Consider the following 13,397-nt stretch of genomic DNA (forward strand, 5'->3'; position numbering starts at 1 on the left):
CACACACAGTTGGATAATCAACAAAGGAATCCCTATAGACACCTGAACAAACAATCACAGATGGATATGACATTAAACCAAATAGGATCCATTTGTGCACGTATGCATGTGAATGCAGAAGAGCCAGTATGTGTGTGTGTGTGTGTGTGTGTGTGTGTGTGTGTGTGTGTGTGTGTGTGTCTACCTGTAGGTGGTGGTAACAGCTGGTCTCTGTGTGGGGAGAATAGCTCCTCCTCTGATGTGTAAACCAAGCTTGTCTGCTGGCAGGTACATCTGAACATGCTGTCTGCGGGCTGCCACTCGCTCCATCTGATTGGTGGAGCAAGGCAATCTGTGAGTGACACTCCTAATGTGCAGAGGTATTTATCTTTATCTTTTGTTCATAGATTGTCCAGTAGACAGGTGACACCATTTGTTATCCAGGAGGCAGAGATTATGTTTTCACCCCTGACAGACAGACAGGCCGGAGGGGGCTGTGTGTGTGTGTGTGTGTGTGTGTGTGTGTGTGTGTGTGTGTGTGTGTGTGTGTGTGTGTGTGTGTGTGTGTGTGTGTTGGTGCGCGTGCATGCATGCATGCATGTCTGTCTGTCTGTCTGTCTGTCTGTCCGTCTGTGTATGCAAAGTGAATCTCGCACCTAATCAGTGTCAAACATTTTTTTTGTACACACAGCCAGTAGGCTAATAGTCTCATAGGCTCATAGTGGTACGACACCAGTCCTCTTTACACTATGGCCTTTAACTCTTAAACTGTATCTAACCCATCTCCAGTAGTCTCCCATTTGAATCTTGTTTAGGATATTTTTTTCTGCCAGGTCCTTGGTTTACAAAGACTATCCAGTAACAGGTCCAGCAACAGAAAGGCCAGTAGACCACTAACACACAATGGCTGTCTAATATGTGTCTTGTCAAAGTGTGCAAACATGTCTGTTCACTCCGTTTCGTGTAGTTCTGGAACCTCGGCATTGTACCTAAATGTAAAAAAAAAACACAATTTGACAAGAGGCTCTTTTACTTAAATTGAACACAGAGCAGGGCAATTCCCTTGGAAAAACACAGAATAGCCTTTTTTTAAATAAGAGTTGGTGAGGCTTGCTGTATCTGAGAATATAATGTGAAACAAAAGTCCCCTTTGAATGACCTTACAAAAAAGGGGTTTTAGTTTATTCTGTCATAACTCGGATCCCAGGCTTGCTTTCTCTAAAAAAAAAAACTTGACATTTTTCTTGGCAAAAAGTGGATAGAAAAGGGCCTGGGCCATTGACAATAATTATGGTCAGGGACTTGACAGAGCCGTTCCATAGATGGAGAGGGGCTCACCCTGGTGCACACATCAACTAATCAGGGAAGCAATTCCTGGCGACTGCAGCAAGTAACATTACGCCAAGAACACCCGTTGATGTGTGTCAGGTTTAGATGGACGGATGTCTTTAAAATTATGCAATTTTGTGCAGTGCACATAATTCAGGCAATGTTTTAATACATGTTTCTTCTATTTTTGCAGACAGATATGCAGTAAGAGTTTTTGGTCCTAACATATACGTCACCACTCAATCACAGTTTAGCCACGCCCGAGTGACTGAGCTGCTCGCTCATTCTATCCTCTGTTTGTTCCATAGTGAGTTTCTCCAGACCTCCATTTAGAGCAGAGTGAGATTGAGGGCTGGCCACGCGAGGCTAATTCTGTCAAAACTTGCATTGAAAGCACAGCATATTTTCATAAAGCAAAATATTGCATAGGTAAGATGCAGAACACTACATTGTACTGTTGAACAATGGCTATAATCATACCATTTTGAGAGCTTTTCAAAAATATTTAGAACTTTCAATGGAGTGATTGGGTCACTTGAGGGCTTTATGTATGCAGCTATTTTCTTTTATTTTTCGCTAGAAATACATAAAAGTGAGAGTACAATTGCTCGAATAAGCACTTATTTCTACCAATGGAGGGGTAGATTAGCTCTCTTCATTGTCCCCTCTCTCTCTCTCTCTCTCTCTCTCTCTCATTTCTCTGAGGGCCTCAAAAGAGCACAGCTAATTTCTGAGCCCCGGAGGACTGAATCCTCCGACCAGCCCAAGACAATTAAATCTCTCTCCTCATTCTTCCTCTCTCTCCCTCCTCTTCTCTCTCACTCTGCTCTAATTCTGTTTTTATCCCTTTTCTCTCCGTACCCATTGTGTGTATGTGTGTGCGTGTGCGTGTGTGTGTGTGTGCGTGAGTCTTAGAGAGAGAGAGAACACTGTGTTTGTCGGAGTGTCCCGTTTAGTTTGGGCATGTGCGTAGGTGCGAGTTACTGAAGCGTCTATAGGCAATTTCATATCTTATCAGCTCCTCATTGTCAGCCTTAAGTAGGTCTCCTCAATCCCTTTTCCTCTCCTCACTCCTTCTCTTCCCTCTCTACCTGTTCCACCGCTGCCTGTACACAACGACTCTACCTTTATCCCTGCTGGCCTAACGCTTTCTGTCATGGCCTTCCTCATCTCTGGTGTATCCCCCTCCTCTTCCTCTTTCTGTCTCCCGCTACTTTTCTTTCTCTTTGATGTCATTTCGCCCTTTCCAGCCAACTTGTTTTTTCTTGGTCATTGCTTTCCATCACCCAAACCCCCCTTCACACACACGCACGCACGCACGCACACACACGCACGCATACACACAGACGCACGCACGCACGCACGCATGCACTCACAGATAATCACGGGGGCCTAAACCAGGAAAAGAAGTGGCAGCAGCACAGCCAATCTAATCGTTCATCAGATCAACGGGTGACTTTACACTGTCTGTGTGACGCCTAAATAAGGTCCCACAGGAACTCAACACCTCTTTTATCTCTTTGCCGGGAAAATAGTCTGTCGTCCCGCACACCCCCCGTCCTCTCTTTCGGTCATTGCCATTGTCCCTCACTGGCTTATCTCTCTGTCTTAGACAAAAAACCCCAGGCAAAAGCCTTTCATGTGATACATGTTGCCAGCGTGTTAGCATGGCTGTGTGTGTGTGTGTGTGTGTGTGTGTGTGTGTGTGTGTGTGTGTGTGTGTGTGCATGTGCGTGTGCATGTGTGTGTACAAATGGTCAGTACGTGTGCATGTGTGCTCGGTTTATGCCCTTCATTTAATGTCCCTTATATGCAGGCGCCTAATTAAGTCATTATTCCCGGTGAAAATGGGCTGCAAGAAAGTAACAAGGCTAGGTCAAAGCCTAGTACTGTATATGGCTGGCCCGTTTATGAAACGCTGCAGGGCTTTTTATTTGAAATGATGGATACAGGAGGCCAGTGCATCTTGTATGTGTAGCCTGAGTGGAAGTAAATCAGACTGTTGAATTTGACAGGCTAGCTACCATGTGAAATTATTATTAGTAATACTAATATTAATTATTATTATTATTATTATTATTACCCGTATTATTATTACATTTACACTTATTAGGGTAATAATAATATTAATAATAATAATAATAATAATAATAATAATAATAATAATAATAATAATAATAAGGGTAATGATAATAATAATAATACTAATAAGGGTAATGATAAGGGTAATGATAATAATAATAATAATAATAATGACATTACCCCATAAGTAATCTGGGAACCCGAATCTGTCTTGAGAGATTACCCCATAAGCAACATGTGAGGAGTATTGTGGATCTAGCAGGAGACAGACTTACCGACTCATACTCATACCAAACGGCATCTGGTACATAGGCTCTCACTGTGTCCACACCCTGGAAGAAACAATCAATCAATCACAGATGTAGAATGAAGACATTTCTTAAGTTGTTGAAAAGACAGAAAGTTTTGCAATTGTTCACCAAGTTAAACAAACACTCTAATGCATGATGCATTGTTGGGAAATGCATTGATGCATTTTAAAACAGAAATATTTCAAGACACGGGGAAAGACTTTACAGTATGTGCACTCAATAAAATGAATAAATAATTTAAAAAGGAGAAGAAAAAAAACGTGTCCATCATCTCATATTGAGTTTCCACCGCTCTTGTGCAATGTCAGGTTGATACATTATGCAAGGGCCGATGAAAAAGACAGCATCAATCGGTGACCGATAGGTGACAGCCTTTGATGGCTTGAGGTGAGGGACAGACAAGCACAATCAATAGCAGAGAGCCAGGTCTTTGATAGCTCTGTCACTCTGCACTTTCTGACAAGAGAGAAAAGAGCTGGAGAGAGAGAGAACAGACAAAGAGAGAACACAGGAATAGAGTGTGAACTACATGTCCTTTAAAAAAGAGACCACATTATGAAATGTCCTCTGTGTAGGCCAGAGCCGTCCATCACACGGTTCCAGTGACATTGTTCCTCGCCGCTCCCAATCTCAACACAAACTTTCTGTCTCTCCTCTTTCTCTCTCTCTCACGTGCTCTCTGTCATGCTTCTCTCGTCTCTATCAGTCCATTTCGTCCTCATGTCCCATTTTAAACCCTTCATAGGTCATAGGTCATTATAGGACCAACAGAGAGAGATGACAGGATGCCAGCAGATGCCCTGTAAATGGTGCATTTATAATGTGTATTTATCCAAAGCAATTTAGCATGTGCATTACATTCACACTCGACAAAGGCGCCTGCAACCTGTTCATCAGGAGCAGGGGTTCAGCCAGGGATCGAACAAGGGAACCTTGTGGTTCCCAAGCGGCCGCTCCACCTCCTGAGCCCCTGCCACTGTATTATCCACTGTCAAACACATGACATCCCAATATACTTTTGGCCACATTGCAGTGTTGGTGACTAACGGGAGGAAACAAAATAAATGGATGGATTGGTTACAATTTAAAAAAGTAGCTTGTCGATCGGCTATTTTCAGTGAAAGCCTTCCGCACAACAACAGAAAACTTAAGAGACACTAGTATTGAGCCCTGAGGGACTCCGGTTACCCATATGGAGTGCGTTAAGTGGTTAACGCTCTGTCACTGGGTCTCATTTCCAACGTTAACGTGGACAGCCCGTCATGTCACCAAACAACACACAGCCCAGAGGGACACCGCGGCCTCCGGAGATGGATGCTCACCCCGCACCTCGTTTTCTGGTGCCTGATTCGCTCCCGTCGCCTATCAGTCACCCCGCTGACGGACGGGAGAGACGTTAACCCATTCAATCCGGGAACGCATCTGTGTCTCATTTTAGATAAAAAAAAAAAAAAGCAGATCTACAAGCTTGTACTGCTTGCTACGGCACTCGTAGCACTCGTAGTGCCGTGCTACGAGTGCCGTGCTACGAGTGCCGTGCTACGAGTGCCGTGCTACGAGTGCTGTGCTACGAGCTTGTAGATCTGCTATGTTTTGAAAAATCTTGAACATTTGTGCACATTTTTGAATACATATCTTTTTTGAAACAACATTTTTAACTCAAATCTTTTCTTCTGTGGGGGTCCCTGGAACAGAATATTTTGATGGGGATCAGCGGCCAAAAACATTTAATTTCGGGGGTCCTTGGCATGAAAAAGTTTGAGAACCACTGATACAGTATAAAAACATAAGCGTTTTTCAAAAAACTTAGGATAGCAAATGTTCATGATTTTTCAAAAATAGCAGATCTACAAGCTTATGTGCCGCACTGTGAGCTTGTATATCTGCTATTTTTTGAATAAACAAAGAAATCTGAAATGACAGAGATGCGTTCCCGGATTGAATGGGTTAAGTGAGTTAACTGTGATTGAGTGGGACCAGCGTAAACAAAGAGCCTTGCATACACGCTCAAAGCCCCCTGCTTCCCTAAGGTAAGGTTTGATCAGGCAGGGTGAACACTCATACCAGCAGGGTGATCAGATGGCATACACTGGGTAAAGGGGGATGAGAGAGATGATGGGCGGAGGGAGGGAGAGAGAGATGAAGTAGGATGACATGAGATGAGATCACAGGGGGCGAGTTGAGTGCAGCTGATTAAGAGAATGCAGATGAGATGGGGGGAGCCAACGTTTGATGAAGGGGCCGGAGGGGGGTGTGTGTGTGTGTGTGTGTGTGTGTGTGTGTGTGTGTGTGTGTGTGTGCGTGCGTGCGTGCGTGCGTGCGTGCGTGCGTGCGTGCGTGCGTGCGTGCGTGCGTGCGTGCGTGCGTGCGTGCGTGCAGCACAGGAAGACCAGAGGGGATGGGGGGAGAGAGAGAGAGAGAGAGAGAGAGAGAGAGAGAGAGAGAGAGAGAGAGCGAGAGAGAGAGAGGGTTGAATCAGTGGTATGCAGAGAGGAGGTGGAGGAGGGAGAGCGAGGGAGAGATCTCCCCTCAGTCAGTCTATCACAGAGATCAAGGTTGAGGCATTGACTCTGATCTGATAACAGTCTGTGCATCGTTACAGAGAGAGAGAGAGAGAGAGAGAGAGAGAGAGAGAGGGAGGGAGGGGGAGAGGCTAAGCTCTCTGTCAATACTGAGTGGTTTAAATCACTTTCTCAACCAGCGGTCCAACTAAATCCCCATATATGGAGCCCGCTGATGTCATCGATGTGGCGTCATAGACTGGCATAGACCCCATATTAGGGCTTGCCTGACACGGAACTCCAATGGGTATTGCTTGCATCGTTCCCAAGTACATTTTATTTAAACAACTTGAAATACAACTAGATAAAGTGCTCCTCGGAGCACAGGTCTCCGCCAGGTCAGATACGTTATTGTGGCCTCCTGGTGGCGCTATAATAGGCCAATGTGAAAAGGGTGCCATTTATTCTTAGGTCGTTCACGGCAATCGGACACTGCATTCATGATTTGAAGCATTTTGTTCCAAAAATGTGTTTTGCTAAATTAGACCTGCTGGTGGCGCTATAACAGGCCAATGTGAAAAGGGTGGCATTTCTTCCTCGGCCTAGTGGGAATGTGCGTGTGAAATTTCACGGAAATCGCACGCTGCGTTCATGGTTTGAGGCAGTTTGTTCAAAACGGACCAAACCTGCAAACTTTGGATGGCAACCTTAACCAATAAGGATGGAATATGGGAAATCGGACAGATCAGGGTTGATCTCATGACTATAGAGATACTGTGTACCGATTTGCATGACGTTTGGTTAAAAACTGTAGGAATAATGTGAAAAAATGGGTTTTGCACAAATCGGCCTCCTGGTGGCGCTATAACAGGCCCATGTGAAAAATTTGAGGCAGAGGTTCTGAATTGGCATCCAGGGAGTGTGTGTGCACAGTTTCGCAGCGACCGGGCCAACGGTGCCGGAGATTTGGTGGTAACACACGGACGGACACACGGACGGACACACGGACGGAGGGTAAAACATACTCTCTCGCCATGCCTTACGGCCTGGTGGAGACAATAACGACCGTTAAATGCTTGATATACTTTGTTGAGTGTGCAGTCACGACATGAACATAGCAGATATATAATCACCCAACATGTGGCAGCATGACGTGTGTCAGCTTGTAGGCTGCCGAATCTTTCCTGCACGACACTGGCACATAATTAAGCATAAATATGGCTTTAAGATCAGCCATGTTAAATATATCCATTTGGTGGCAGGACAACCTGTTTTAGAGAGCTTTCGACCAAAAGGGCATATAAATAAGAGACTGCCAAAAATAGATTATCCTACCTTCCCCCCCGTTTGACCATAGCGTGTTGCACAGAAGTTCAACTACAGGGCGTGACCTCTGTGATGCAATGCATCAAGCTGAGCTCCATGAGCCACAGCACCTCCTGTTTAGCGCCGGCTGTACTGCCTCCCCTGCTGGGTGACACATTTCCAAGCATGTTGTGAGCTTGGAGTAAGAATTCATTAATTTTGTTTTCAGGATTTTGCGCTGTATGACTAATATTATTATGTTATACATATATTTTGTATTTTTGGGAACATTTTTGAAAATCTTAGGACACTCTTTGAAAATCTTCACCTATTATAGCACCTTAGTAAAGTAACTAAGTACATACTCAAGTACTGTACTTAAGTAAAACATTTTACTGTACAATTAAGTACAGTAAAGTACAATGGAGTTTTTCCAATTTGCAGTACTTTTACTTTATACTCCACTACATCTCAGAGGCAAATATTGTACTTTTACTCCACTACAATTATTTGAAAACTTAAGTTACTAGCATTGTGAGCCTGTAGATCAGCTATTTTCATACATCCTAATATACAATTGAGAGTCCCGCGCATGCGCGACGGTCGGTCGGTCGTGTACGGTCGGTCGGTCGTCTACCGTCTACTCTCATACAGGTCCTCATTCTCTCTCTCTCAATACAAACTTATGGTCACTCGACCATGCTCTCTCTGTCAACAAAAAGTTAAGTTTCGGTTTCGTTTTCACCTCCGGGTGTTGCCACATACATGAAAAACAAGCGGACCATCATGTTTTTTTTTTTTTTTTTAGTGTTATACATTTGAAAACTTGTGGAACGGGATATTCTACGTAATGTGTACTTTCTACTTTGGTACTTTAAGTACATTTTGACACCAATACTTTGATACTTTCACTAAAGTAAATTTTGAATTCCGGACTTTTACTTGTAACAGCGTATTTCTACATTGTAGTATCAATAATTTTACTTAAGTAAAACATTTGAGTACTTTTTCCACCACTGGGTTAATTAGCACTTTGCATTTTACTGTGCATGTGTAACATGCATTGCTACAAGCAAGGTTGTAGAGCGGCTATTTTCGCCGAATGTTCGCCTAGTATCACATGCCCAGAATAAGGACACTAGAGTTCAAGTGGCTAATTCGGAGGCGAGTGCCCTGACCTGAAGGCGCCATTCCTCTTTCTCTGCCCTCGTATTAAGCTCTTTAACAATAACACAGACTGAAGTTATTATATGTTTCGCACCACTTTGAATCCATTTCACTCCATATCTCGCTGTGCTGTGATTCACGAGAGGCAAGGCTAAATTGCTTATTAATCAGGCCACTTTGACACGACCGCAATCCGCTCGCACGCAGTCCACGTGCACACGCAAACAAAAGCACACAGACAGACACATGAAGCACGCACGAGTGTCCACGCGCATGCATACATGCTGGGATTCACATGCACAAACACACACATACACTTGTCTATCTGCCGTTCTAATCTGCCAGTAATGAGGTCAGTGCTCTCATTAGAGCTGAAAGAAAAGACGGAGGAAATGAAAGAGAGAAGAAAGAAGGATGAGAGAAGAGGGGAGGGGAAGAGAGACAGTAAATCCCACTTCACGCACTCCCAACGGAGGTCACTGTGTGTGTGTGTGTGTGTGTGTGTGTGTGTGTGTGTGTGTGTGTGTGTGTGTGTGTGTGTGTGTGTGTGTGTGTGTGTGTGTGTGTGTGCGCACGCGCGATTGATCATCCAAAAAGTTTAATCTTTAAGGAATACTTTCATTTGATTTGCATGTGAAAATGGGCTGTGTTTGTGTGTGTGTGTGTGTGTGTGTGTGTGTGTGTGTGTGTGTGTGTGTGTGTGTGTGTGTGTGTGTGTGTGTGTGTGTGTGTGTGTGTGTGTGTGTGTGCTTGTGTATACGCATGCATGTATTATTGTACTGTAATGTTTCTGCATGTTGATTGCGTAGGTGTGTTTATGTTGTGCCTGCATGTTCATTTGTACAGTATGTGTGTATGCCTGTGTGTACTGTATTGTGTGCCTGGATACAGTACAGATGTGATTAGCAGGTGTTTTGCCCAAAGGAACTGCTGATCAATTGTGCATGTGTGTGTTCTGACCGGGTCCAGTACAGGTGTGATGAGCAGGTGTTTTCCCCAAAGGAACTGACGATCAACTTCCCAGGTAACGCTATCAGAGTAGAACCTAGAGAGATGGAGAGGAAACAAAGACATGAAGAGAGAGAGACAGTGAGAGAGAGAGAGAGAGAGAAACAGAGACAGAGAGAGAGAGAGAGAGAGAGAGAGAGAGAGAGAGAGAGAGAGAGAGAGAGAGAGAGAGAGATTGGGATTAGAGCAGTGATTCCCAGCCTGTGGGCCGGGGTCCACTGATGGGCCGTGAGCATATCGCAAGCGGTCCGCCAAATAAATGCCATAACACTACAATTGTATCGATATAACATTAATATATACAAAAAAATGTATGTACCAAAAGTATGTTTCATAAAGAAAATGAAAACAAAAAGATACTATGTTAGTTCTGTGCATGCACGTGCATGCATTTTTTAAATGCACCATCTAACCGCTTAACACGATTTTCAAGTGGGCCCTGATCCAGAAAAGGTTGGGAACCGCTGGATTGGAGAATACACGGTTACACAATTCCTGTAAAAGAATGGAAGTGGTTGGACGTTGTGTGTAACTCACTCATGCAGGAGGGGACGTACAACAGTCTCTCCTGTGGTGTGGGCCTTGTAGAAGAGTGTGTAGAGGTAGGGCAGCAGAGTGTACCGGATATTCAGGTAGTGTTTGGAGCTCTTCACAAGCAAGGAATCAGGGCCAAAGTAAGCTGGATCCTGAGGCTGGAGACAGAGAGGCAGCAGAGAAGAAAGACAGAGACATACCGAAATTATATCTCCATGGAGAGGGACACCGTCAGGACATCGCAGGACAATGCAAGGCATTGTGAGCTTGTAGATCTGCTGCTGTACTTTAGGTGGCATTAATCGTGCATTTCAACAACAGCTACACTGACAGTGAAAATCACACACATTTCCATGTATACCTGCTAATAGTCTGGTGATGGTCAACTTTTTATTGTTTTTAATTCAAGGGTTCCCCTCTCATCAACTTTGCATCTCATACAGGTTCATCTTAAAAGCAATACTGAATATAACTTTAACAAGTGGTTGAGTGATAGTAAACAATTTGTGTTGCACTATGAACTTAAAGGGCAAGACCACTTTGGTAGAGGTTTGGGTTGTGTAGTTACCTTGCCATGATGGAACTCCAAAGGTGGACAAGAAATCTAAAATAATTGCTGATTAATGATTAGAAATTGATAATTCAAAATATGCTCCTCATTGACTTACATTGTACGGTTAAACAGCTCTCAAAGTCACTCTTTTAGCATTTAAACACAAACAAAGTTGATTCAGACAATATAGAACATCACCAAACCCAGTACTGTTAGTTTTTTTAATAAAAATGTCAATTTCCTGCTAATTTTACTATTTGAAGATCCGGATCCATGGAACCAGTCCGGGTTTTCTTCTTAATAAAAATAGCAAAATCAATAGGAAGTTAGCATTTTATTTAGAAAAAAAACAGTACTGGGTTTGGTGGTGTTCTATATTGTCTGAATCAACTTCATTTGTGTTCGTTTACATGCTAAAAGAGTGACTTAAAGAGCTGTTTTACCGTACAATGTAAGTCAATGGGGAGCATATTTTGAATTATCCATTTCTAATCAATGGAGCAATTATTTTAGATGTCTTGTCCACCTTTGGAGTTACATCATGGCAAGGTAACTACACAACCCAAACCTCTAACAAAGTGGTCTTGCCCTTTAAATAATATGCACCTCCTATCTCGCTATCAACAAATAAGTAGAGGACTTGTCCTGTAGTTTCAACATGAACAATTTCCTGAAACTAAACAACTGTTTGTTTGAAATGGATGTCTTCCAGTCAGGATTTTGACCACACTTCAGCATTGAGACTGCTCTTGTTAAGGTGACTTCAGCGATATCCACTTAAACAGACAGAGGCAGAATTCATAGTCTTAGTAGGCCTATAATAGATCTCAGTCTGAATTTGACATAGTCAACCACAACATATTACTAGACTGACTGGAAAACTGTGTGACTTGCTGGCACAGTACTAAACTGGTTTGAATCGTACTAAAAGGACAGGGGATACGTTGTCTATAGGTAATCAAACATCTAAGGAGAGAAAAATAGCATGCAGAGTTCTCGCATGCTGTTCAACATCTACATGCTCTCACGGAAATCAACAAAATGTGTTACCGTAATTATGCAGATGACACACACATTTGCATATCCATATCACCTGGGGACTATGGTCCAATACATGCGCTGAGAAAGTGCATTGAACAAATTAAACATTGGATGTGCCAAAATCTTGTTCAATTAAACACAACAAAACTGAAGTATTTTTTTTTGGAGCCAAGGAAGAGCAATTAACAGCTAAATGTCAAAAATCTCAATCCAAGCAAGAATTGCCAGAAATGATCGTCATGGAAGCAGACCTGAATTTCAACAGACAATTACAAAGTCAGCCTAAAGTACCATATCACCTCAAGAATATATCAAGGATTTATGTCTCAGCAGGATTTGGAAAAAAAACTTGAATTTATCTTCATAGACTTGACTACTATAATGGTGTCTTTATACTGTCGAGTCCTCACTAATGCCAAGGAAAAAGTATTTCCTGGTCTGTCAAATAATTGATTTCAAACTACTATTACCAAAGTATTGAATGGTTTAGGGCCAAAAACCAAATGAGAACAAGCTTCATTCAGTTTTAATGTGCCACATATCTGGAACAAACTCCCAAACTTCCAATTCGGCCTGGCGGAGACAATTAATAACTCATAGAAATTAATAACTCATAAATATCACCGCTCACTTCACACTCTACCTACATTGTCATTGTCAATTGCTATAAACTGCTACTCAATATATTACACTGCATGCTATAGAAATGTATGAAACCTTAATGCCATATAAAATGTATATTGTTACAAACACAACACAACCTCTATTACAACTTCCTGACCTGTGCTCCGAGGAGCACTTTTTCTAGTTTAGTTTTTTTATTGTACGACCTACGGTCCAAGTGTTATAGACCATAAAGTGAAGCGGCCTGGTATAGCACCATCATGAGACCGATTTCAAAACATTGGGGTGGAGGTAATTTTTCTGGCCCACTGGGAGTGTGCATGCAAAGTAATCTTTCCCATATTAGCTGCTCAGTGACAGACTCACAGGACGGGGCGAAGGCATAATCTCCGGCCTGATAAAACAGTGATATACTGAAACCAGGATCAAAAAGGTCATATGTGGTTGGGTAGAGCAAGTGGAGTGGGAAAATGTGAAGAAGCGGGGAGATGCATAAAGATGGAGCAGGAGATGAAAGACGGGTGAGAGAAAGGAACAGACGGAAAAGAAGCCAGATGAGGAGGAAATGAAGGGAAAGAGGACTGAGATGTTGAGGAAAGCAGACATGAGCATCACTTTGTTTCCAATGATGGTTTCCAATTGGAGAGAGAGAGAGAGAGAGAGAGAGAGAGAGAGAGAGAGAGAGAGAGAGAGAGAGAGACTAGGTTGGATAACAGAGGTAAGTTGACCTCAGAGAAAGTATACTTATATAAAATACTTACATAAAGCAAACCAGAGCTGATCTGCATGCAAACGAGAAAGAAGTAAGAACAGTAGAGAAAATGGACTGACATAAAGGTGAAGAGGGATATACAGTACAGAGGAAAAGGAACAGGATAGAAATAAAGTAAAAACAAGAGCATACGGTATGTAGAGGAATAAAACAAGAAGGGATTGAGATGAGAAATTAAAACATTAAAGCAC

General features: G+C 42.8%; 1 protein-coding gene across 1 annotated transcript in view; it reads right to left on the reverse strand.

Annotated features, from left to right (window-relative positions):
• The window catches only part of si (sucrase-isomaltase), a gene marked incomplete at both ends in the record, with an annotated part of 108,036 nt that overhangs the window by 45,701 nt on the left and 48,938 nt on the right, over window positions 1-13,397 (reverse strand). The window contains 4 exons of the mRNA XM_084064645.1: window positions 185-309; window positions 3,666-3,722; window positions 9,635-9,719; window positions 10,220-10,374. Of these exons, the coding sequence (XP_083920771.1) occupies window positions 185-309; window positions 3,666-3,722; window positions 9,635-9,719; window positions 10,220-10,374 (422 nt within the window). The remainder of the gene's footprint in view (window positions 1-184; window positions 310-3,665; window positions 3,723-9,634; window positions 9,720-10,219; window positions 10,375-13,397) is intronic.

The sequence above is a fragment of the Gymnoscopelus microlampas genome (assembly GCF_963454915.1).
Source record: "Gymnoscopelus microlampas genome assembly, chromosome: 8".
NCBI classification, from domain to species: Eukaryota; Metazoa; Chordata; class Actinopteri; order Myctophiformes; family Myctophidae; genus Gymnoscopelus; species Gymnoscopelus microlampas.